Below are 23,581 nucleotides of genomic sequence, written 5' to 3' on the forward strand. Positions count from 1 at the left end.
TGTCAAACTATTTCCCAAAGCGGTTATGCAAATTTATTTTCTTTTTAGTAGTAGTTAAAAATACCCTTTCATTACAGTTTCGCTTTCCTTTTCTTACTAAGTGCTTCAGACTCTCTTTACATAAAATAAATTTGATACATAAAAATTTTATTTGTTATGAATTTAAATTATGATGCTTACTATTGATGTTGTCAACCACCATAAGTCCTTCTGTGAAAATGGTTGATTAATGACTGTAAGCCACTAATATAATGTTCCTTTTTACTTGGTTCTAATTAGTCCCTTGAAATTTTGTCATCTGCCCTGTCAATCTGCCAGCATCGATCAGTCGTCATGTATACTTGATTCCAGAAATCCCCATTCTGTAAGCTGTGCTCTTACCTGAATTTATCCCCTCTGGGCACTTCAGTCTTGATTTTAATTGCCAGAAAGTCTTTTCAAGGGAGCCTGGCTTCCACCTGACGTACCACAACCTCTAGTCGGCTCCTGCAGACTCATCAGGCTCTCTTTACATCAGTTTCAGAGATGTCCTACTTCAAAGAACAATGCTTCTCCAATTTATCGCAGAATTGTTTGTGATGGTATCACTGTTACTCTTTCACAGAACTTGCATCCCTTTGAACGCACATTAAGAATTCTTTAATAGTGTCTGGAGAAATTATTTAACTCAGAACTTTATGCAGTGAATGGGAATACTTCTTTGAGAATAACTGACCTACATTCTGGGGTGAGCTTTATGTATACTGTGCCATGGAGTTTCTTTGGGAAGTAATTTTCCCCAACTAAAATGATACACAGGTCCTCTTACAATCATCTTTTCATTCCTAATCCTATCTTACTAAGGAAGTGATGGAAACTTGGACTTCCCGTTAGTTACATCTGATTCTTATCTTCTGTGGATCTCCTCCTCTACCTGTCTCTCCTCCCCTTCCACCTTCTCCTCTTCTTTCCTTTTCTTATCCCAGGTCCCCTCTTCCCTCTCCTGTGCCTTTTTCCTCTTTGTTATTGTGAATGTCCAGGTGGTTCTGATCCCCTTTCCTGTGTTCAGACACTTATCTTTCTCTACATCTACAGCACTGGGCTATCAACTTCTTACATTAGTTGTTATCATTTAGAGGCTTTCTTGGTGTTTATTTGCAATTACTGAAAATTGACCTTATATACCAGTGCAGGCCTAACTCAGCAGCATTCTGAAGGAGGTTTGTTCCTTCTAATATGCCTTTCACAGTGTTTGCTACTAATTATGGGTACTTGAATCCATCTGGAATGATTTCACGCAATGTTTGTGGCAGACTCAGCTATTCTCCCCAATCTAAGTGCTTTGTTCCTTGCCCTGGCTGTAGTAGCTCAGTAGTGCATCTAGTACACCATTTGAAGTGATGAAAACATTTGAGAAGATTAAAAAGCGTATGTAAAGTGTTAATTACTGATAAATTCTTCCCAATCCCTCTCTTCCTGCATGTTTTGATCCCAATTTTATATTCACCAAAATGGAGAAAAATTTAAGCATATGGAGCCAGTAGAGGCACATAATGGATTTTTTTCAATCAACCAGCAGACCCCATATATTTTTTTTTTTCAACGTTTATTTATTTTTGGGACAGAGAGAGACAGAGCATGAACGGGGGAGGGGCAGAGAGAGAGGGAGACACAGAATCGGAAACAGGCTCCAGGCTCCGAGCCATCAGCCCAGAGCCTGATGCGGGGCTCGAACTCACGGGCCTCGAGATCGTGACCCGGGCTGAAGTCAGACGCTTAACCGACTGCGCCACCCAGGCGCCCCCAGGCCCCATATTTTAGGAGAATCCTACATGTACTCTGTGAGTTGTGGTTTATCCTTTAGCCTCAGTGACAGGAGAATATGGGACATATGCAAAATTGCATTTTTTATATTTACAAAGCATTCACACGTCCATTGCCTCCTTTTTATTCTCACACTAACATAGTGAAAAGGCAGACATAATTACAGATTGAGAAACCAAGGTTTCGAAATGCCACAGTACAGCTGTGTCCACGGTGACAGCTTGTAAATGGGTGACCCAGGACTAAAACATGTCTGATAAATTCTGTTCCGTGTTTTTTTTTTCCTCTTTAACACTCTATCAAATAAGAAGTGAAAAAGTCTCAGTTTTGATGGTAAGGACAGTAGTATTAGAAGACTTTCCCCCTTGTTCTTGTCTAATCAGCCAAGTACAGGTGCACACCGCATGAGCAGATGGAAATGCAATGAAGACAGATGTGATGACAGTTCATGCACAGACTCTGATGCTTTAAAACCCCAGTGCTAGTCTGAAAGCACAGCTCATAGCAGGCATAGCGCAAGAAGAATCAAATGTGGGCACAAGATTTGTACAAGCTGCATGTCTCTCCAAATTTTGAAAGCAAAATGGCACTAGTGATTTTGAAATCCTGCATCTATTCGTAAGTCCTTCAAGTAGCGCATACTTTTTGACATTGTTGATTGAACATGATTAGAAGAAAATAACAGTAAATGCAGAATCTTTGACCATTTGTACGCTATCAGCCCAGTGTAAGATAAATCAGAATGACAGAGTAACCAAATCTTTGGTCTTCAGAATGTGAGTTGTATCTGTATTATGTGGGGAGCCTAGATTTGTGCTTTGGCCAGTTATTTAGTATGACTACCCTCCCTCTTCCCTCAGGAAAGCCCTTTGACTTTTAGCATATTACCTTCAACATTAAACATTGCTAAGTAGCCCCTTCTAGTTGGAGGAAATTGCAGGCACTGAGGGTAAATGTATCAAAATGAACATCCTCATGGGTCAAAGGTGGCAAAGCTGAAGCCACCTTGGGGTCATGCTCTCAACCTTTTTATTATTTGGGAGACAGTTGCAAGAAGGTGAAGACTAGCACAGGGCCTGTGCTCAGGTAAAGACCTAAGCCCACCTGTGCCTCTTACAAGCCATGGACATTGGGCAAGTCTCTTGACCTCTCTGAGGGTCAGATAAGTTTACTTGTATGCTAAATAGGAACATTATCTTGCTAGCTACCTTACAGTGTTGCTAAGAACCATGTATAAGGGAATAACTGAAAGTTCAGCTATTTTTAGTGGTACCATATATGTTGTTTCTGTACCATTTGAGCTCTGACACCTGCCGGGGATTAAGAACTATAGAAAGACCAACCTGCAGATGTTGCAGAAGGATGTTAGCAATGGGAGAGCATGATATGCAAGAGAGAGATCCCCTCAAAATTAAAATCTAGCCATTTCTTCCCCTTACTCTGCAGTGGTTTTAAAGTTTAATGTGTGTAAGATTCTTCTGGGGACAATGCAAAAATGTAGGTTCTCTCATGTTACCAGAAACTCTGATTCACCAAGTCTGGGCAGGAACCAGGATTCTGATTTAATATTAAATACCTTAGGTAATTCTGAAGGTGATTTGAGTACTCCAGTGTGAGAAATCTGAAATAAACCCTTCATTTCTGGTGCTTTCTCACCAGTGTATGGGGCAGATAGTTGGTGGACTAATGCTTTCAGCCGAAGAAGGTGCTTCTCATGTGTTCTGCTAATTAACCAGGCATGTGGCTAAGGTCAGCAGTTCTCCAACAACAGCTTTCTCTCTGTTCCACTTTCATTTAAGCAAATTAACATCCAGAATAAGCATTTCCCAGCCTCCTTTATAGCTGGCTGGGGTCATGTGCCTAATTTCTGTCCACTGTTCTATAAACAGAAGAGATGTGGGCATCTTTCAGATTGTATCCATAAAGAAAAAAACATTTACTCTCCTTTCTGTCTTTCCCCCTTCCTTGATGGTGGAATGTAGATATAGAGGTGAGGACCAAACAGGCAAAGATGACACCAGGAAGGATGACACCAGGAAGTGAGAGTGAGCCTGGCTCTTCACACCTGGAAGGAATAGAGTCACAACACTGAATTTTGTGTCAGAAATGTCAGAGAAAGAAACTTCTACTTGCTTAAGATTCTGCTATTCTGAATCTCTTTCACACAGAGCTAAACCCAGTTTGTTCTAACTCATAGAAGTATTCAAATGCCCACCCAGGATGAGGACAATGCAATATTATCATGTGAAATGCATAGCCTCTCACTGACAAAATAGGCATTCCTGAACCTTCCTCATAAGGCTCGTACAAGAACCCTAAGAGATAAATATGCATGCAGGTTGCATGATGGGACTCCTACAACTCTGTAAGTGAACAGTTTTATATGTATTTTTATTATTAAGGAGTAATCCATAAATCATTTGTTATGATGGTAAGCCATCAACTCTAGGATAAAGAATTCTGTGCTAAGGTTGGTAGAGTAACTTGGATAGAAAAAAAATATCTACCTCCAACTCTAAGCTCTAAGAGGGACTTGAGTGAATTCCAGGTCCAGAAAACCTTGAGTGGAAAACACTCGCTGAATGTACGTTTGTTAGCAGAACCCTGATGATCTGGGTGGGAACCGTAACTGCAAGTCAGACAGGGGCAATGTTGAGTTCCAGGGCCCTTTACAACATACCAAGGGGATGTCTGTGAGAGTGGATTTTAGTCAGGTTATTTGGATGGCTGACTTCTTATTCATGAGGAGTGTGCAGTGCAAGGTTTGTGTTAAAGGCTTTTTGAATCATATTGCCATCACCATGAAAAATAGCCCAGTCACAGTACTGCAGCCAGAAAGATTTATGGGTGTGTTTTTACCATATTTTGAGAGGGCTGTTTAGCAGTGATACTGGAGTAGCCTATGAAGGTAGCCATGTGTTAGTCAGATAATCTGAGAGAAAAGTTTCCTTGCCTTCCTTCTTTACTGTGGCACCACTCCAGACAACAATATGTCCTTTCGGATGTACCTATGTTATGGAAAGTGCTTTGTACAAAGCCTGGCAATAATTGCTTCACAGGAGAGGATATTTGCTAAGCTGAGTTGTTATGTTATGATGCACTTTAGGGTGGGAGGCAGAGATATGGTTTTTATAACTCTGAGCCATGGAGACAGGAGAGAGATGATGGAGGTCAAAACCTGGATTTGAATCTTGGCTTTGTTTCTTGTTTGCTGTCTGAGCTTAAGAGATTCACCTAATCTAAGTTATCTGACCTTACTGTTACATGGGTTTAATCATTTGGAATAATCATACTGGAAGTTATGATATGTCAAGTCTTTAGTTAATACACTTCAATGTGTTAATGCATTTAGAGTTCAATTACTTAACTGAGATATTTTGGTTATAGTTTAAGGGAAATAAAAGTTATTCTTGAATAAAGATACTTAGAAATACAGAAAAGGAGGGGCTGGATATTAGCAAAAAAAAATAGGGTTAAAGCAAATGTCTTAGCAAGAGAAGTTTATGCAATGGAAAAAGAAATAAAGCTAAATCTGACCATTTCTCTGTGGACAGGATGGGTGAGTCCTGTGTAAGGGCAGGGGCAATAGAGTGCTTTCGCATGAGTTCTTCAAAGCCAAAGGTGAGGCACTTGACTGTGTATTTGGGATAAAAATGAAGAATAACTAGAAAAAGTTGAAAGTAATTTGAGTTTTAAAATCAAATGCTTCCAACAGTCAGAAAAAGGTAAATAATATTTACCTAAAAAAATACTCTTCTTTTGCTGGGACCACTCTGTTAGAAGCAGGAGTCAACCTCTAGTCATACAATGAAAATAATCACTTAAAATTCCAATGTGAATACAAACTAAAGTGGAAGAAATGGCTGCTGATGTGGATGATATCTGCAGTAAAGTGTTTCTATAAGTATATTGGAATTTCAGTGAGCAGCTTTTTTTTTTTTAATGTTTATTCTTGAGAGAGAGAAAGAGAGAGAGAGAAAGAGAGCGAGCATGAGTGGGGGAGGGGCAGAGAGAGAGGGACACAGAGTCAGAAGCAGGCTCCAGGCTCTGAGCTTTGAGCACAGAGCCTGATGTGGGGCTCGAACCCACAAACCATGAGATCATGACCTGAGTCAAAGTCGGACACTTAACTGACTAAGCCAACCAGGTGCCCCTCAGTGAGCAGTTTTTATGAAAAGTTTATAAAGACTAAAGAAGATTAATGCAATCAATTGTATATGATTTTACATATTTACATATTTTACATATTTAAAATAAGTATATTTGTGAAAATATGTCAATTTGAAACATTATTAGTATTCTCTTTATTAGTGTGCTAATGTATTATTTTTTAGTTACTTTAGCAAGTAATAAAAAAGGATATTTATAGCTTAATTTGTGATCTCTGTTATGTAGTCCATTATTTCAATACATCTAAAGTTCTTAACTATTAAACAGCTACTGTGGGAACTTTCAAAGAGCTTTGTGTGGTAGAAAGCCACTTTATCAAAGTTAAGGTAGTTTTATTATAAAGTTGTTTTGTTTATATTTTTTATTAATATCCATCTCTTTAAGCAATCATATCATCAAAACATATATTTTACATGGGAGATCCAATATACTGGGTTTAAATGCTAAATAAATGCTATTTCAGTCTATTGTAGATTGTAGATTGTCAGGTATTGTTTGGTTTTTAATAGGTTTAAACAGTGTTGTTTGTTGGTGTATTTTAATGATTTAATATTTTAGAGTACTTTAAGATTACATCAAAATTGAGTGGAAAGCACAGAGTTCCCATATACCCGATGTCCTCATAGATCCAGTCTCTTCCACTGTTAACACCCCACACAAAAGTGATACGTTTGTTAAGACTGATGAACCTACATTGGGCATCATTATCACCCAAAGTCCATAGCTTACATTAGGATTTAGTCATGGTGTTGTATGTTCTGTGGGTTTTGACAGATGTGTAATCACATGTATCCACCATTATGATCTCCTAGAAAGTAGTTTCATTGCCCTTAAAATCCTCTGTGCTCTACCTATGCATCTCCTTTCCTTGACTCCTTAGCAAACAGTTAATGTTTTACTGCCTCCATAATTTTTTCCTTTCTCAGAATGTTGTATAGTTGGAATCTTACAGTAGGTAGCCTTTTCATATTGACTTCTTATACTTAGTGATGTGCATTTAAGTTCACTTTTGTTTTTTCATGGCTTGATAGCTTGTTTGTTTTTAGTGCTGCATAATACTCCATTTCCTGTATATACCACAGTTTATTCATTCATTCACCTACTGAAGAACACCTGGTCACTTCCAAGTTTTGGCAATTATGAATAAAACTGCTATAAGAGTCCCTGTGCAGGTTTTATGTGGAGATAAGTTTTGAACTCCTTTGAGTACATACCAAAGGCCATTATTGCGAGACCATATGGTAACATGTACATAGTTTTATAAGAAACTGCCGACTGTCTTCCAGAGCGGCTGTACCATTTTGTAATCTCCCCAGCAGTAAATGAGCGTTCCTGTTGTTCCATATCCTCGAAAGCATTTGGTTTTGTCAGTATTTGGATTTTTTGTCTTTCTAATAGTCGTGTGGTGGTATCTCATTGTTATTTTAATTTTTAATTCCCTAATGATGCATGATGTGGAGCATCAATATTGTATGTTAATACCTTTCTGTACCCACCCCGTGTGGTTTAAAGGAGCACTTAGTTAATATTTAACCAGGGTTCTGGCTTTCCTGGTGAAATTTCTGACACCATTAGAGGCCAAACCTGAAATAGAGAGAGACAACTTTGCTCTGAAATCCTTTAGCATCATTCTACGAGCAGCTGCCTCCTCAATAGTATTTAGAATGTACTCTAAACACAGATGTTTCCTCCAAGATCAAAATACTCATTCACGTGCAAAAAATTCATAGTGACATAATTTCCTTTTGAAGGATAAAGTCTGGATAGCACCAGCCGTCACTCTCCTCACAGCATGCCCTATCTCCTGGAGTGCAATTGCTGTAGCAGGATTATTAAGCTTTAAATAACTAGAAAGGGATACTGGCAAAATACTTGCTATTTAAGGTATATGAACAGATTTTCAGACAAGACTGAGCAAACTTGTGCTTAAGAAAATGGCAGCAGCAGCTGCGTTTGACCCTAAATAAAGCACGTTGTGATTTTAACATCAAACTTTAAACATTTCTATTGATCCATCTGAACTTCTTTAGGTTAATAGAAAATGTGAAGCAGTTATCATCAATTGTTGCCAGCACCTTTAGCCAGGCTCAATCGTGGTTTGTGCAGATATCCAGAAGAAATAATCTAACCCATGCTAAGGTTCTTAGTACAGCTCAATTTCTTCTATTCACTAAGTCAGGTAGAATCCAGATTACTCTGTAACAAAAAGTGTGATACTCTAGTGAACTGAATGATATTAATCATATGAAACTGTTGTGTAAGAACCAGCCTTTGAATTGGTGCATATTAGGCCCATCTATGACTATAGACCCTCGGAGTAGAAATTCTATTTTATTTTTGTATATGCCTGTGAAAAAGACACATCTACCGACTGTTTGAAAGAAAGGAAAACTTCCCATCTTCAATATTTCCCCTGATGTATATATAATAAAGCACTTGTGCTTTCAATCTGTAAATACCTTCTTTTTCTTCCTTATTCCAGAGTCCACAATTTAAACTTTTTGGGGCCTGGGGACACTTAATATAGTTTTTAACCTATAGGATGCTGGACGCCATGGGAGCATTATGCTTTTTATACATTGTAGAATATCCCATATAAAATTGTATAGTAGTTTTAGACAAAAGCCTTTCAATTAAAACCTTTCTAGCCAGGGCGCCTGGGTGGCTCAGCCAGATAAGTGTCTGACTTCAGCTCAGGTAATAATCTCACAGTTGGTAAGGTCGAGCCCCACATGGGGCTGTCTGCTGTCAGCACAGCCGCTTCTGATCCTCTATCCCCCGCTCTCTCTTTCTAAAATAATAATAATAATAATAATAAAATATATATATGAAAACAAAAAAACCTTTCTAGCGAAACATTCTTATTTCAGAAATATGACAGCTGTTTTGTTTTTTGTTTGTTTGCCATACCCAGAATTGAGTCCAGCATTCAGGGTTATCATGACACAGCTATGGAGAGCTATGGAAATGAAAGAAACATGTAATTTGAGAATTATCAGAATATAGATAAATGGAATCCACCCCTTATATATTTATTTATGACATAACTACAGTTTTGAGTTTAATATCCGGTACAAACTTTATTATGTTCATACTCTATAAAGAACATTATATAATTGAAGGAAAATGGCCTTAAAAAATCTTTAGAATTTTAAAACAGCCAATAACATAATATAAAATTCAAGACATAAGTATAAGCAAATATCTCAGTTAGACAATAACTCAAAGGATGGGGTGCTTGTTAGAAAATATACTTAAGGAGAGAATATACTCTAAGGACGAGAATTTGAAAGACTTATCAAATTAGTTACAGAGAAGACAATCTAGGCCATATTAACAATTACTGTATGGCATTAGTAATAATAATTTTTATAAATAATAACCTTAGTCACCTACTATATGCAAAATATTGTTAAATGCTTTATAGTCATTCTTTCAATGCGTATAACATATGGGATATGTACAATTTTTATCAACATTTAAAATTTTTGCAGAATGGTTAAGTCACCTGGAAAGACTACCTAACCTGAGAATTGTGGAAGGAGTAGTTAAGACAGCTGCTCATGCCCTTAACCACAGTGCAGTCTATGTGGTTTTGTTATGTCCCTCTGTAAATGCCTTTAACATGTTGTTTGATCTAAGTCACAAGGTTCATGAACCCAAAGCACATTTTCTTGGAGTATTATAAATATTAGAAAGCCGGAGGAACAGGTAGTGGCAAAACCACACACCTACCAGGCAAGTATTGATGAGCAGAAATAAAATTAAATCCAAAATAATAAAAATAAATAAAACTTCCAGCACAACGTGAATCTGTGCACCCAAATTCCAGAACACATAAGAAACCTAGTGGTAAGAATGCCAGTAAGTAAGATTAACAAATAAAAATCAGTGTAGATAATATTATTTTTATGGAAGAGCTTGGTAAGAATGTGTGTGTGTGTGTGTGTGTGTGCGCGCGCGCGCACGTGTGCACGCATGGTTAAGAGACATGGATAAAAGATTGACAGCCTGAATATGTGTCGAATAAAAGTTCTTGAAAAGAGAGGAGAGTATGATGTAGATGCAACAGTTAAGTCTGAATATATATTTTATAATGAAGACGATTTTTTGAAAAAAACTTTAACGTTTGTTTTTGAGACAGAGAGAGACAGAGCATGAGTGGAGGAGGGGCAGAGAGAGGGAGGCACAGAATCTGAAGTAGGCTCCAGGCTCCGAGCTGTCAGCACAGACAGTGCACTAGGGTTTACTTTTCTCCATATCCTTGCCAACATTTGTTTTCTCTTCTTGTCTTAGAAGTGAGGCGATAGATATCTCATTGTGGTTTTGCTTTGTACTTTTCTGATAGCTACTGATGTCAAAAACCTTTTCATGTACCTTTTAGCCATTTGCTTGTCTTCTTTGGAAAAACTTCTATTCATTTCCTCTGCCCATTTTTTAGTCAGATTTTGTGGTTGTCATTAAGTTGTATGACTTTCTTATTCTCCCCACAGAATACTGCCTAAAATGTAACTGCTAACAAAACCTAATGGAGGGGTGCCAGGATGGCTTAGTCGACTGAGTGTCTGACTTCGGCTCAGGTCGTGGTCTCACAGTTTGTGAGTTTGAGCCCCACTTTGTGCTTGCTGTTGTCAGCGTGGAGCCCACTTTTGATCCCCTGTCCCCCTGTCTCTCTTTCTTCCCCCCTCTCAAGTTCTCTCTCTCCAAAATAAATATTAAAAAAAAAAAGCTAATGGAGGTAAACTTTAGATTTAGATTTCAAATCCAAAATTAACTTTTCCTATTTTATCTTTCTAAAAAGTAAATCTGCTCATGTCACTTCATAAGCCCATTCAGTGCCATGGCTTCAGTGGCATACGAGCCCCATGGGGCTAACCCCAATGTACCTCTTTAGTCTCGCTTTTCTACTCTTTCACCGGTACCTTATGCATGATGCCACCAGGCATCATTATAGTTCTAGTGCACATATCCTCCCCCTCTCTTGCCTCTTCCTGTTATTTAGCTGACTCCTTTACACAGCTCAAGACAGCTCAGTGTCACTCGCTGAGTAGCTGCCTCTCCAGAGCCTATGAGTGCTACCATCAACCTCCTTCATGGATTGCCAACTCCTTGAACTGCGGGATTGTTTTAGCCCCATTCCTAGTACATAAAAGGTTTTTATAAATGTTGACAAGATTATTAATGCTTTTTTAATAAAGTTATTTCTGGGGTGAATGGCATTTCATATATTTAGCCACATTTTTTGACCCATCAGAATGAGAGCTCTCTGATAAGGGAGGGGAGCTATTAGTGACAGCAGAAAAAAGTTCCATCTGCAAGGGAATTGTCTATTTTAAAAGAAAAGTCAGCCATGTAAAGAAATACCATTGAATAAAATGACTTCCACAATAAACTTTTGGGTTATTATTATTTTTTTTTTGAGAGAGAGAGAGAGAGCACGAGCACAAGCAGGAGAGGGGCAGAGTGAGAGTGAGAGAGAATCGTAAGCTGGCTCCACACCCAGTACAGAACCCAGTGCAGGGCTTGATCTCAACAACTGTGAGATCATGACCTGAGCCTAAATCAAGAGTTGGACGCTTAATCCATTGAGCCACCCAGGCACACCCACAACAAACTCATTTATCCATAAATTAGAGCTCATTGGCTAGAAACTTACCTGCCATCTTCTAATATGTATATATATATGTTTATATTTATTTACATATATAAAATATTTATTTATATATTTATATTTTATTTGTGGTGTTGAAGCCCTGAAACTTCTGGAGTGCAGTCCTAATCATCAAAAAAGATTTTTCCTCTTTTATTTTTACAAGATGAAGTGAGTTTTGTTGAGGTAATAAGAGCTGGTATTTGTTGAGTGCTATGTGACAGTCACTGTTATAAGTGTTTTGCTTATATCATCTCATTTAATATAATCGCCCATTAAATTGGTCATGATAGTTGCCTAAGTGTATGGATGAGAAAACAGGTATTATTAGTGGTTACAAGATGCATCTAGAATTACATATCTTATTAAACAGTGGAATTCAAGTACAGTTGTTCTGTCTCAAGAACCCAGCAACTGTGCTTTATTATATTCATACTATTTGAAAAGTGATCTTGCAGGTATGAGACGAGCGTGAGAAGCACACAGAATATCTAATTAATCAACTCTGTAAGTTGAAATGTCATGCAATTATCTCTTACCTGACATCAGAAAAAGTCATTAGCTTATGTCTCTCATGTCACAGTCCTGAAGATGCAAGAAATCTAAGAGATGACCTAGAAATTTTCCATTACTTCACATATATTGACACATATGTCTAAAGGTTAAGTGATTTATACTAGATATTAGAGCTAGTCTGGTGCTAAGCTAAGAATTAAACTCTCATGAAGCACTCTTAAATTTTCTAACAAATTAGAGCCAACATCAGTGTCACATCCTCTTCCTGAGTTAACCTCAATGAGGAAACCTATTAGCAATTGTAAAACTTCTGTTACACCTGCAACCAATTTAGAATTCAAGCTGGCAAGGCCAACACTCAACTGGAATATCTGCCATCGCTTGGATGATAGCAAAATTGTCTGGTGGTTTTATTTAAAAGTTTATAGAATGATCCTATTATTCACTTCTACTCAATTTTAAAGCTTTCTGTGAAAAAATAAATCTCTATTTTTAATTTAATTTAAATTTTAAGTGTATTTATTTATTTTGAGAGAGAGAGAGATGTGGGAGGGGTAGAGAGAGAGGGAGAGAGAGAGAGAATCCCAAGCAGGCTCCCCACCATCAGTGAAGAGCCCATTGTAGGGCTTGAACTCACAAAGTGCAAGTTCATGACCTGAACCAAAACCAGGAGTTGGAGGCTTAACTGCCTGAGCCACACAGGCACCCTGAAAAATATAAATCTTTATTAAAGTAGCAATTCATTTATATACAGATTAAATGATAGCATTATTTCTAAACAGGATGATTCAGAAAAAATATGAATCAGAATATTTAGTTTGAAGTGTCTTTCTTGCTACGTACATGATATTTTCACATAATTCTCAAGAGAATGGCTTTAAGTCTTTTTGACAAAAGATATTTCAGTTGTCTGAAGACCTACATTTACACTATGATATAAATAGGCTTTTGGCCTTTTTTGCCATTATCAGTTTGAAACTATTTCATAGACAATTTTATCTCTCACCTTTTCGAAATTATACGTTTGTCTTCTGTGTGTCTTAGAACAAATAGAAGGGCCACATATACATTTCTTATTTTCCCTAGTTTCTCTACAGTTAAGCTTTTCTAAATGGGAGAAAAAATTCTCCCCTTTATTGGCCTCTTCACCTCTTATTCTGAAATAAGAACTCTGGAATAACAATCTTTAAATTTTAATGAGCATCAATTGTAAAATGACTTAACTTTCTTGAGGGAGGTAAACCATAAATACTAAATGAAAAGTTCACAGTGTTCCAGACTGCATCCTGATTTCAGAAACAGTGAGAGGTAAAAAAAAAAAAAAAAATACATCTAAGAACTAATAAAACAAACACTCATGGTTTAAATTTCAGTGCAGTATCCCATCCCTTTCCTGAGATGTCCTCAATAAAGGACTCTTGTAAAATTTATAAAAATGTCACATCTGCTAATATTTTAAAAGCAAAGTATTTAGGGGCACCTGGGTGGCTCAGTTGGTTAAGCCTCTGACTTCGGCTCACAGTTTGTGAGTTCAAGCCCTGCGTTGGGCTCTGTGCTGACAGCTCAGAGCCTGGAGTCCACTTCAGATTCTGTATCTCCCTCTCTCTTTGCCCCTCCCCTATATTCACCCCCTTCTCTCTCTCTCTCTCTCTCTCTCTCTCTCAAAAATAAATTATAAACATTAAAATAATTTTTTAAAGCAAAGTATTTATGTTACATATTACCCCAAACCGTATTGTTTTCCTTAATATGGGATATAAGATTTCCAATTACAAAATGACTTACTTGAAAGCGCACCCCCATTCTCTAGCATTTTAAGAATATATTTAAACTGAAACAAATGTGGATCTCAGTCAGATACAGTGGTTTCTGAACAGTCAGTTTTTGGAAATTCTAGGAGATACTTGCCACAGTTAGAGCAGTCTCTGGTTTCATTTTGAATTTCACTGCAGGTGATTTTACTTTTGGTTTACATTTAATTGCATTTTTGAGATATTAACACTTGTTTTTGGCTGCCTGGAAGCAGTGGTATCTACTTTTTTTGACCTAGAAAATAACAGCATAAACACATATACATAATTTATTATATTTGACAATCCTAAGTGGTCCGATGATGGCTTTTTCACCATGAAAATTCATTGCGAACTCATCATGTCACTCTGTAATTAAGTATAGTGATTTGCAGTTGTCTCAATAGGTATATTCTATCTTATAATCATAGATACCTCCTCTTACTTCGGTGTTACCTTCTTTCTGAGCCTTATTCCCCAGGCTTCATTCTGCCTGAAATCTTCACAATAGATTCATGTTTTGCTTGATTTGACCATTATTGGTTTTTATTATTTACAAACAAAAATACCTCTTAATACCTAATTTCATTTGAAAGCACCATGTAAAATTTATACTCATAACAATTTTGGATTTTTTACATTTACATATAGAAAGATTATAGAGATATACTAGACTTACATGTCTTTTTGTTTTGTAGCCTAGAATATTTGGTGAGTTTGATCTACCATGTAAACTATACTGAAAATGTGATGTGTTAAGTTACCAGCCAAAAGTTAAAACTAGATTAAACAGATCTATGTATTAAGAAAGATATTATGGGGGCACCAGGGTGGCACAGTCAATTGAGCCACCTGACTTTGGCTCAGGTAGTGATCTTGTGTCTTCATAAGTTCGAGCCCCACATTGGGCTCTCTGCTGTCAGGATAGAGCCTGCTTTGGATCCTCTGTCTCCCTTTCTCTCTGCCCCTCCCCTACTTGTGCTCTCTCTCCCTCTGTCAAAAATAAATAAACATTTAAAAGATTTAAAGATATTATGTTACTATAATATTTGAGTTTGAGATTTATCCTGTAGATAATGGGAAATGTTAAATAACATTTTTAGGCAGGGCTGATATATATACAACCTGGGTTCCCAAGAAGACTGTAGATATCTGTTTCATGCCACCCCAAATTTGTACAGCATCCAGTTGGGAGGCAGTCCCTAAATAGGTAGTAAGCAAGGTCTGCCTTCCATTTAGAAAAGGCAAAATAGGAGCACCTGGGTGGCTCATTTAGTTGAGCACTAGACTCTTGATTTCAGCTCAGGTCATGATCTCTGGGTCATGGGATTGAGCCCCGTGTCAGGTTCCATGCTGATTGTGGAGCCTGATGGAGTCCGTCTCTCTCTCTCTCTCTCTTCTCCCCCTCTGTCCCTGCCCCCTGCTAACTCTCTCTAAAATTAAGAATAAAATATTTAAAAAAATAAAAGGCAAAATAAATGGCCCACATCCTGATAAGCTATTGTATTAAGCAATAGATGTCAGCATGGTTATTTGGATGTTCTTCTTTGCTACTCTGAATCGTAAGGACATGATATGATTATGTGATCATGTAAGGTAGGGTGGACAAAAGGATTTGTTTGGTTTCAAGAGGGCAGAGGGCTGGTGCTGGTAGCATGTAATTGAAACACCCGGGAGTATCCTACCTTCACAGGTATGAAGTAGGGAGAAGGGCCAACACTATTACCAAGATTCAGTAGTTCTCTCTCCATACTCATGTGTTCTTTTTCCAATGTTAGGTGTACTCTCGTATGGGTGATGTGTTTTAATCTAGTAATGACACTCAGCCTCTTTTTCCTTGATAATTCTTGAAAATAAAAGATTTATATTAGTGTCTCATCAGTAGTGATTACGTTACTTTACCAAATCTGGACCAAGACTGTTTGGCTGGGCTTGAGCTCGATCCTTTTCCTTGATGGAGTGGTAGAGTTAGGGTCACGCCAGCTACATGGAATTAGCATGGAAAAATATTTCTAATAAGAAAAATCAGATTGTGGTTATTAGAATAACGGATAGCAGAAGTGTGATGGCAGAAGGAACAGATAGTTAAACATTTGAGACTCTGGTAATCTACTTTTCTTCATATTCCCTCAAGTTAGGCATAATCATAATTGGATCCTTGCATCTTGGGTGTAATTATATGTGTACCTTGTTTTAGATCTTGTGAAAGCATCATTAGGTTTGATAGGGATGAGATGCATTAGTTAGAGGGTGGATGAAACAACACAAGTCTGCTTACCAAACTGTAAAAAACAGTATTCTCAATGCCAGAATGGTATCAAGCCATGATGACTTCTGGAATTAAAGAAGTATGATCACTAATCACAAGTGGAAAGGTTAAATCATTGAATTGTGTGGGAGTCAGTATTCCCTCTTCAGTGCTCTGTGCATTCCATGTTTCTGAAGAGCATGCCATCTGAGAACAATTTTACTAGGGATGTTGACAAGCCTCCCTTGTGTCCTACAATTGGCCCCTTTGTGGGTGATCATGATTATTATCCCCAATTCTGAGTATATTTCAAAGAGTGAAATACTCTAATTCCTAAGCTTGAGAAATCACATGTAGCTTAATGGAAACATATTACTTTAAACACTTTACACAATTGCCCAGAATTATCAACTGTCAGTGTAGACAGTAGATGTGTAATGTAATCACTGCTCATTTTGGGGCAGTCACAAGGGTATCTGTGTGGAAAAGCAGCAGTCCCCCCTGTGCAGTTCCAGGTGCATTGTCCAGGGCCATCATAAGCATTTCCAGTGAAATAATGTTCTATTCATTGCTTTATCATCTTTGAATTGAACAGAATGAAAAGGAAGGGAGGAGGAAAGAAATAAGGAAAGAAAGAAAAAAGGAAAAAAGCTTTAAATGAAGGTGCCAACTTTAAATAGTATAGACCACTGAATTGTAAATATATTATTAACTGCATTATCACACCTAATAGACTTACTCAGATGTGGATGGTTTGTGTTGGTACATATATCTTCATATGCAATACACTCCACCTGTCTTGTCTCAGTTATCCTTATATTAATTTAATTTTTATTTTACTATTACTTTTTAGTGCACAAAATTTCATTTTATCATCCACCTTCTGAGCTATTACACAGGAGCAAGTGGGGTGTGTGTGGATGGGGAACATTGACAGCAGGGACTTCTGAGTTGTCACAGGCTAAGTGCCATTCTCACACTGAACACAATGCCATCTACTAGATTGGAGAGATGAATGATATTGGAAAAATGTATCATTTTGTCTGGAACAGTTTGTAGGGAGGTCCTGCTGCCATGTCACAGACCAAGCCTTGTCTTTCACCTCCAGCTTATCTAAGATGCTGTGGATATCCACATGGGTGTCTCCAATGATTTTGTGTTTAAAAGAAATCTAATATTTCCCAGAGGTCACTAACGGTGAAAGAGCTTAAAGGAAGGGTAATATTGTTTATGGAATCAGGTGGGCCCCTGTGGAAGCCAAATCATGAGCAGATTTGGGGGAAAAAAAAAGAATTCTCTTCCTCAAACCCAGGTTCAATAAAAGAACAGATTTCCTCTTTCTGGAGACTGACTTTTTTTTTTTTTCACTTGCAAGACTGGCACTGGCAGGTCCAAGATCTGGGGGGAAATACATTTTCTTATAGTGGCTTATCTGGGATGCAGGTTGAAGGGCAATCCTGTGTTTCCGGCTGTCAGGGCAGAATTCCAGTCCTCCTACACAGCAGGTTCCTGAGGATGGACAAGGTATCAGTCATTCTGGAGGAGACTGGGGAAGGACTCATACTTCCCATTAGGTTGAGGCTGTAGAACCATGTGTCCAGTGGCGTAGGTGTGAAAATAGTCAGGCTCTGGGAAGCTGGAACTGTCTGGGGAGGGGAAATGCCATAGCTTTCCAGACTGAATAGAAAAGGTCCCCACCACGGACACTGGATACTGATCCACAGCCACAGGACCAGTCCCATTCAAGCTGTAGTTGGTGGCAGAATATGCAAAAGATACTCCTTGTGGTTTGGTCCACTGAGAAGAGAAACGCCGCTGACTTGGAGGCACGTTGCTGTCATTCCTCAAGATCACATCTTCACTCTGGCTCTAGGGGCTCAATCCCTGGGGGCTTGACATGGCTAAGAGCTCTGGAAGTTAGTCTCTTCCACCATGCTGCTGATGTCCCCTTGAAAATAGATGAAAAAGGCACACCGGAAATTCCACGCAATCTTCATAGGTCCCTGCATGTTCACAGCAGTCTTCCCTCTTACTCCCATGGCGAGTGACACAGGTGACACCTTAATTCCTGACCGTCACCTGAGACAGCAAGCCACTCCGACTGGGCAGTGGTGTCCTGTGATGGCCAGAGTTGCCTGACCCATTTTCAAGCAGCTCAGTCTTAGTTTTATTTTTGTAGATAATTTAACGTTTTATTTTGAAATAAATTTTGACATAGAAAAGGTCATACTAAATCAGTACAGAATGTTCTTGTGTATCTTTACCCAAAACCTCTAATACAACATCATACAGAGTGATAATAATACAATTATTAAACCAGAAATTTAGCATTAATACAATACTATTAAACAAACTGTAGACCTTATTTAAATTTCATGTCTTTCCACTAAAAAACTATAGCCATTAAAAAGATGAAAAATCTAAGTATAAGTATGAAATCTTTAGAGCTAGTGAAGATACTTTATCTACAAAGATAATTCAGGAAATCAAAAAGGGAAAAATAGGCCATTGTATGATAAAAAATTAAGATTGCATATGTCAAAAGTATAACTGTACAGGAACAAAAGGAAAACTAGGGTACGTTTTAACCTACAGTCTGAGCAACATTGCGAAGTTAGAACATCAGTATGTATCCCCTCATTATAGTTTACAAGCTTTTAAATATAGAAATAATATATATTAAATTATTTTAAAACCTCTAATCTTGTGCTTTGTGTATGATGAATACAAATATTTACAAGAAAACATTACTTGAGTGAAACAAGTTAACTCCTCATTTGTGTAAACTATTTCACAGTATTAAAATTCTAAGAAATGAGCTTTTTGGAAATGAGCTTTTTAGAATTTTAACTCTTTGCTAAAGAGACAAATTAGACAAAGGTTTCATTCAAACTGAGGCAGCTGTATCCCCTGCATGACAGGAAAATAAAATAGGAAACAATTTGTTTCAATGTTCAAAATAAGGTGGGAATTGTAAGTGAAGAACTCTCAACTTTAATGTATTCATTCATTCAGTTATTCATTCATTCTGCATAAATTTTGTTCAGTTTGCTCACGATGCTCATCAGATCGACGTTCTTTAAAGTCATTATGCATGAGATGTACTTTAGCACTAAATGGTTTGCTCCTGCAGAGACAGTACAAAATCTGAATCCAGAGGGTTTCAACAAGGTTTCTGTTCTCCTTTACCCTGCCTGTCTAAAAGTACCTCAGTTACCATGACAAAGAAAAGCCTGAGCATATTGAGGCAGGTATAATTGAATAGCTATAAGGGTTTAGATTCAGATGGCTAAGAACACATGGCTTCTATGTCAGAAGTAACAAACATTCATCTATGAATCAAGGTCAATTATGGTAAGCTAAAAGGGTAATGTCCGTACTCAAGCCCAGCAGAGAGAGTACACTTACACACTTATGAGGCTTAGAAAAAGAAATGGCTTCTGAACATCCAGAAGCCCTCTAAGTATAATGCACAGTCCTCCAGAATATAAGAGGATTCAAAAACTATAGTCTTAAAAGGGAATATAGACCCTGATGCATCTATGACTAGATTATAGTAGGGTCCAAGGTGATCAGCATCCAGATGACAGTAGGAAAAGAAATATTTGCTGTTTAGGGGCACTTGGGTGGCTCAGTCAATTAAGCATCCAACTCTTCGATTTCAGCTTAGGTCATGATCTCATGGTTTGTGAGTTTGAGCCCTATGTCTGGCTATATGCTGACCACTGACCATGCAGAGCCTGCTTGGGATTCTCTCGCTCCTCTCTCCCCCTCTTTCTCTGTCCCTTCCCTACCTATCAGAATAAATAAATAAACATTAAAAAAAATACTTGCTGTTTAGAGATGTGCTCTCAGAAACTAACATCTGTTGTAGATTTGAAACTAAAATTATTTTATAGCATACCATACATAAATATAATAAAACAGTATTAAATGTAAGGCCAAATAAAGTTCTACCTTTTTAAATAAACATGTTACTACTAATACATCAACATTTTAATTTAATTAAAGAAACATTATTTTACATTACAGATTATACTCAGTTTGTACAAATATATTACATCTCATATCATGAAGGACTTATCCATGAACAGAGAAATGCAGCTGACATGCTTAGGAATTATTAATGCTTTATAATTTCTCAGCAATACACTATGTTTCTTTCATCAGAATAAAAGCTTGAAGAACAAACTCTTGTCAGGAAACAAGCTGTGTGGCATCCATGCAGAAGAGGTGAGTAAATTTTCTCTTCTAGATTCAACAAAGTAGAAAGTGCCAGAATATCAGTGCCAGGTTTTTCTTTTAAAACCCAGATACCCAGGGGCGCCTGGGTGGCGCAGTCGGTTAAGCGTCCGACTTCGGCCAGGTCATGATCTCGCGGTCTGTGAGTTCGAGCCCCGCGTCAGGCTCTGGGCTGATGGCTCAGAGCCTGGAGCCTGTTTCCGATTCTGTGTCTCCCTCTCTCTCTGCCCCTCCCCCGTTCATGCTCTGTCTCTCTCTGTCCCAAAAATAAATAAGCGTTGAAAAAAAAAAAAAATAAATAAATAAATAAATAAATAAATAAAACCCAGATACCCGGAGACTTTTCTTTCACTAACACAAAGGAAAACATCGGAATAGGAAAATTAAAACAGATTTTAAACCTTAGATATTTTTGGATGTTTTTGACATAGCATAACCAAGAACAAAAAAAAAAAAAAAAAAAAAAAAAAAAGTTAAGCCCGTTAGGCATTACTTCCCTACAGTGATTTTATGGATTCCTTCCTTAATTGGATTATCAGGATTTCCTTAATAGTGAATATCTGAAGGTCCTTGAATTTTTTTGTTTTTAACCATCTATGTGATGTCTACACAGTTTTGCAATAACAATTAAGTGTCAGAAAGAGGATCCTGGGGTTGATCATAAATCTTAAGGAACAAATACATTCCTCAGTTCTACTTGCTAGGCAGGAAATTTGTCTCCTGCATTTCTTAGGGTGGGGTGTGGAAAGTCATTCTGGTTAATCCAGATTTAACTAAAATCAATTTCTTATACTCCTGGTCTCCCAAATCCGTCTGTGATATAATCCCCTCTTTAATGTAGTTTAACCCCTTTCCCAAAGCAGCTAGAAGTAAGGCACAGAGCTGGTGAAATACCTCTATAATCTTCTAATGGTGGACTCACATTTTTTGTTCCAATGAACTTTTCCTATTATTATCACCTTATAGCAGGAGGGATAGGGAAGATTACCTGATGACTCATAAGAATTGCTTTTTAGGACTCCAACTAGGAAGCAGTGATACGTGTTTCATTGTACCATATTTGCCAGACCTAGGTCACATGCCTAGCCAAACTGCAAGGAGTCTGGACAATGTCATTAGGTTGGTGGTCATTAGGTTGAGATAATTTTTTAGTAAACCAGGTGAGAATACTTCCTGATGGACTTCCTGATGGAGAATACTTCCTAATGGAGAATACTTCCTGATAGAGTGTAAAATTCATCACTCTAAACACTCAAGTTAGAGTCTAACATGAAATATAAGAACCCATTTATAATGTCTTTCCAATAATATAGTGCATGAAATATGACTATAAATTTTCAATACATGGAAAAGAAAGGTTGATGCTTTATAAATGAATACTCAAACTGAATCTCTTGTAGATATGAGCCAGCGTAGTGTTTCTTTCATTACACTTTTCTATTTGAAGAGTATGCTGCTTAATTTGCTATGATTCTAGAAATATTACACGTGCAATGTGCAGTTTCTGGATAGGTAAGCAAGTAGAGCCAATTTTTGAGTAAGAACCATGTTGACTCTGTGGATTGAAACTATATTCTGAGATGGTTGCCAGGTTCCCGGAGTCCCCCAGCACTCATGAAAGAGAGATGGCTCCTGGGAGACATTGCCTGTAGTGTTTAGAAACAAACAAAACAAACAAACAAAAATCCAATAAACAAGCAGCAACGTCAATCTGGGCCTACCTGTTATTTTTTAGCCCCTTAGTTCATTAATGAGTCATTTTAAAAATTCATCTCAATTCCTTAAGACCTTATATTATATCTACATTTTAATTTATGAATTCCTAGATGGTTCATATATTAGTATTGCATAATGTTGAAATAAATTTATTCACTTGACCTATCTCTATTTATTTATGGAAAATAATTTAGAGTTTAAAATTCTGGGCAAAGAGGGAGACATGTATATTTTTTTTTTCTGTCACAAAAACACTTGCAAAGAACATGGTAACAGATGTAATTATTTGTATTACCACCACCAAAACAAAATAGTAACGTCCTCTATCAGTTTAGAAGCTAAAAAGGAGCTTGTCTTCTAAATCAGTGACTGTAAACTATTTATAGGTATGTAAATATCCACATCCCATTGACACATAATGGCTGGCCAATGTTTTAATTTGCCAGCGCAGAATATTGAAAAGAGTGGAGGCTACTACCAATACCATTGTCTTTACTGTTATTTCACGAAAGAAATGTTCTTGGACATGAATTGTAGAAAAGAAAAACCTCAGAGACTAGCTGAAATATTCTGTCATGGCCACCTTCTTTGTCTTCACCTTCTCCGTTTTTTTATTTTACTTACAATTATTCTCACAAACTTAATTTTACTGTGGACTTGTGGACTTTACAGGCACCAGGATGTCAAATTACATTTAAAATCATTAGTATAGTTTTGGGGCACCTGAGTAGCTCAGTCGGTTAAGTGTCTGACTTTGGCTCAGATCATGATCTCACGGTTCATGGGTTCAAGCCCCATGTCGGATTCTGTGCTGACAGATCAGAGCCTGGAGCCTGCTTTGGATTCTGTCTCCCTCTCTCTCTCTGCCTCTTCCCCACTTGCTCTCTCTCTCTCTCCCTCTCTCTCTCAAAAATAAATAAACATTTAAAAAATAAAATAAAACCATTAGTATAGTTTTAAAAATTACTAAAATTTCCCAATAGCCCAGTGGTTTGAAGATTATCCCTCTGACAATTCTAATTTTTCAAAATGATGCCAGGAAGCTAAAGGAAAATACAGTGTCATTGGGGTTTTAGATCAATGTGTATTATAAAATGCATGCATCTGAAATGTACTTATTCTTACTTTGTATACCTTCATCAGATCTTTTGATAGGATTTTGCTTTTTACCCCACTGAACATTAGAAGATGGCTGGAATATACAACGCAGAGAAGTGATGAGTGACCGTAATGAAAATTTCTGAGACAAATGTTTCTAAATAACCTTAACTAAACTCAGGAATTCTAGCTGTTCTCGCTCAGTGCGGAACAAAGATGTGTAGGCTTTTATTATAGTTCCTGAATGAATCACTGCCTAACACAAAAATTGATGTTTTAATAATTCAAGTTATGAATAAAAGTTTAAATTATATTCTGTACATTCAGTATAAATATTCATTAAAATAA

The 23,581-nt window shown here is 37.4% G+C and overlaps 1 protein-coding gene across 4 annotated transcripts in view; it reads left to right on the forward strand.

Annotated features, from left to right (window-relative positions):
* The window catches only part of LUZP2 (leucine zipper protein 2), a 502,216-nt gene that overhangs the window by 342,748 nt on the left and 135,887 nt on the right, over window positions 1-23,581 (forward strand). For all 4 annotated transcript variants that reach the window (XM_045484804.1, XM_045484803.1, XM_045484805.1 and 1 more), the window contains exon 6: window positions 20,348-20,410. In XM_045484804.1, the coding sequence (XP_045340760.1) occupies window positions 20,348-20,410 (63 nt within the window). The remainder of the gene's footprint in view (window positions 1-20,347; window positions 20,411-23,581) is intronic.

This window comes from Leopardus geoffroyi, chromosome D1 (genome assembly GCF_018350155.1).
Source record: "Leopardus geoffroyi isolate Oge1 chromosome D1, O.geoffroyi_Oge1_pat1.0, whole genome shotgun sequence".
Taxonomy (NCBI): domain Eukaryota; kingdom Metazoa; phylum Chordata; class Mammalia; order Carnivora; family Felidae; genus Leopardus; species Leopardus geoffroyi.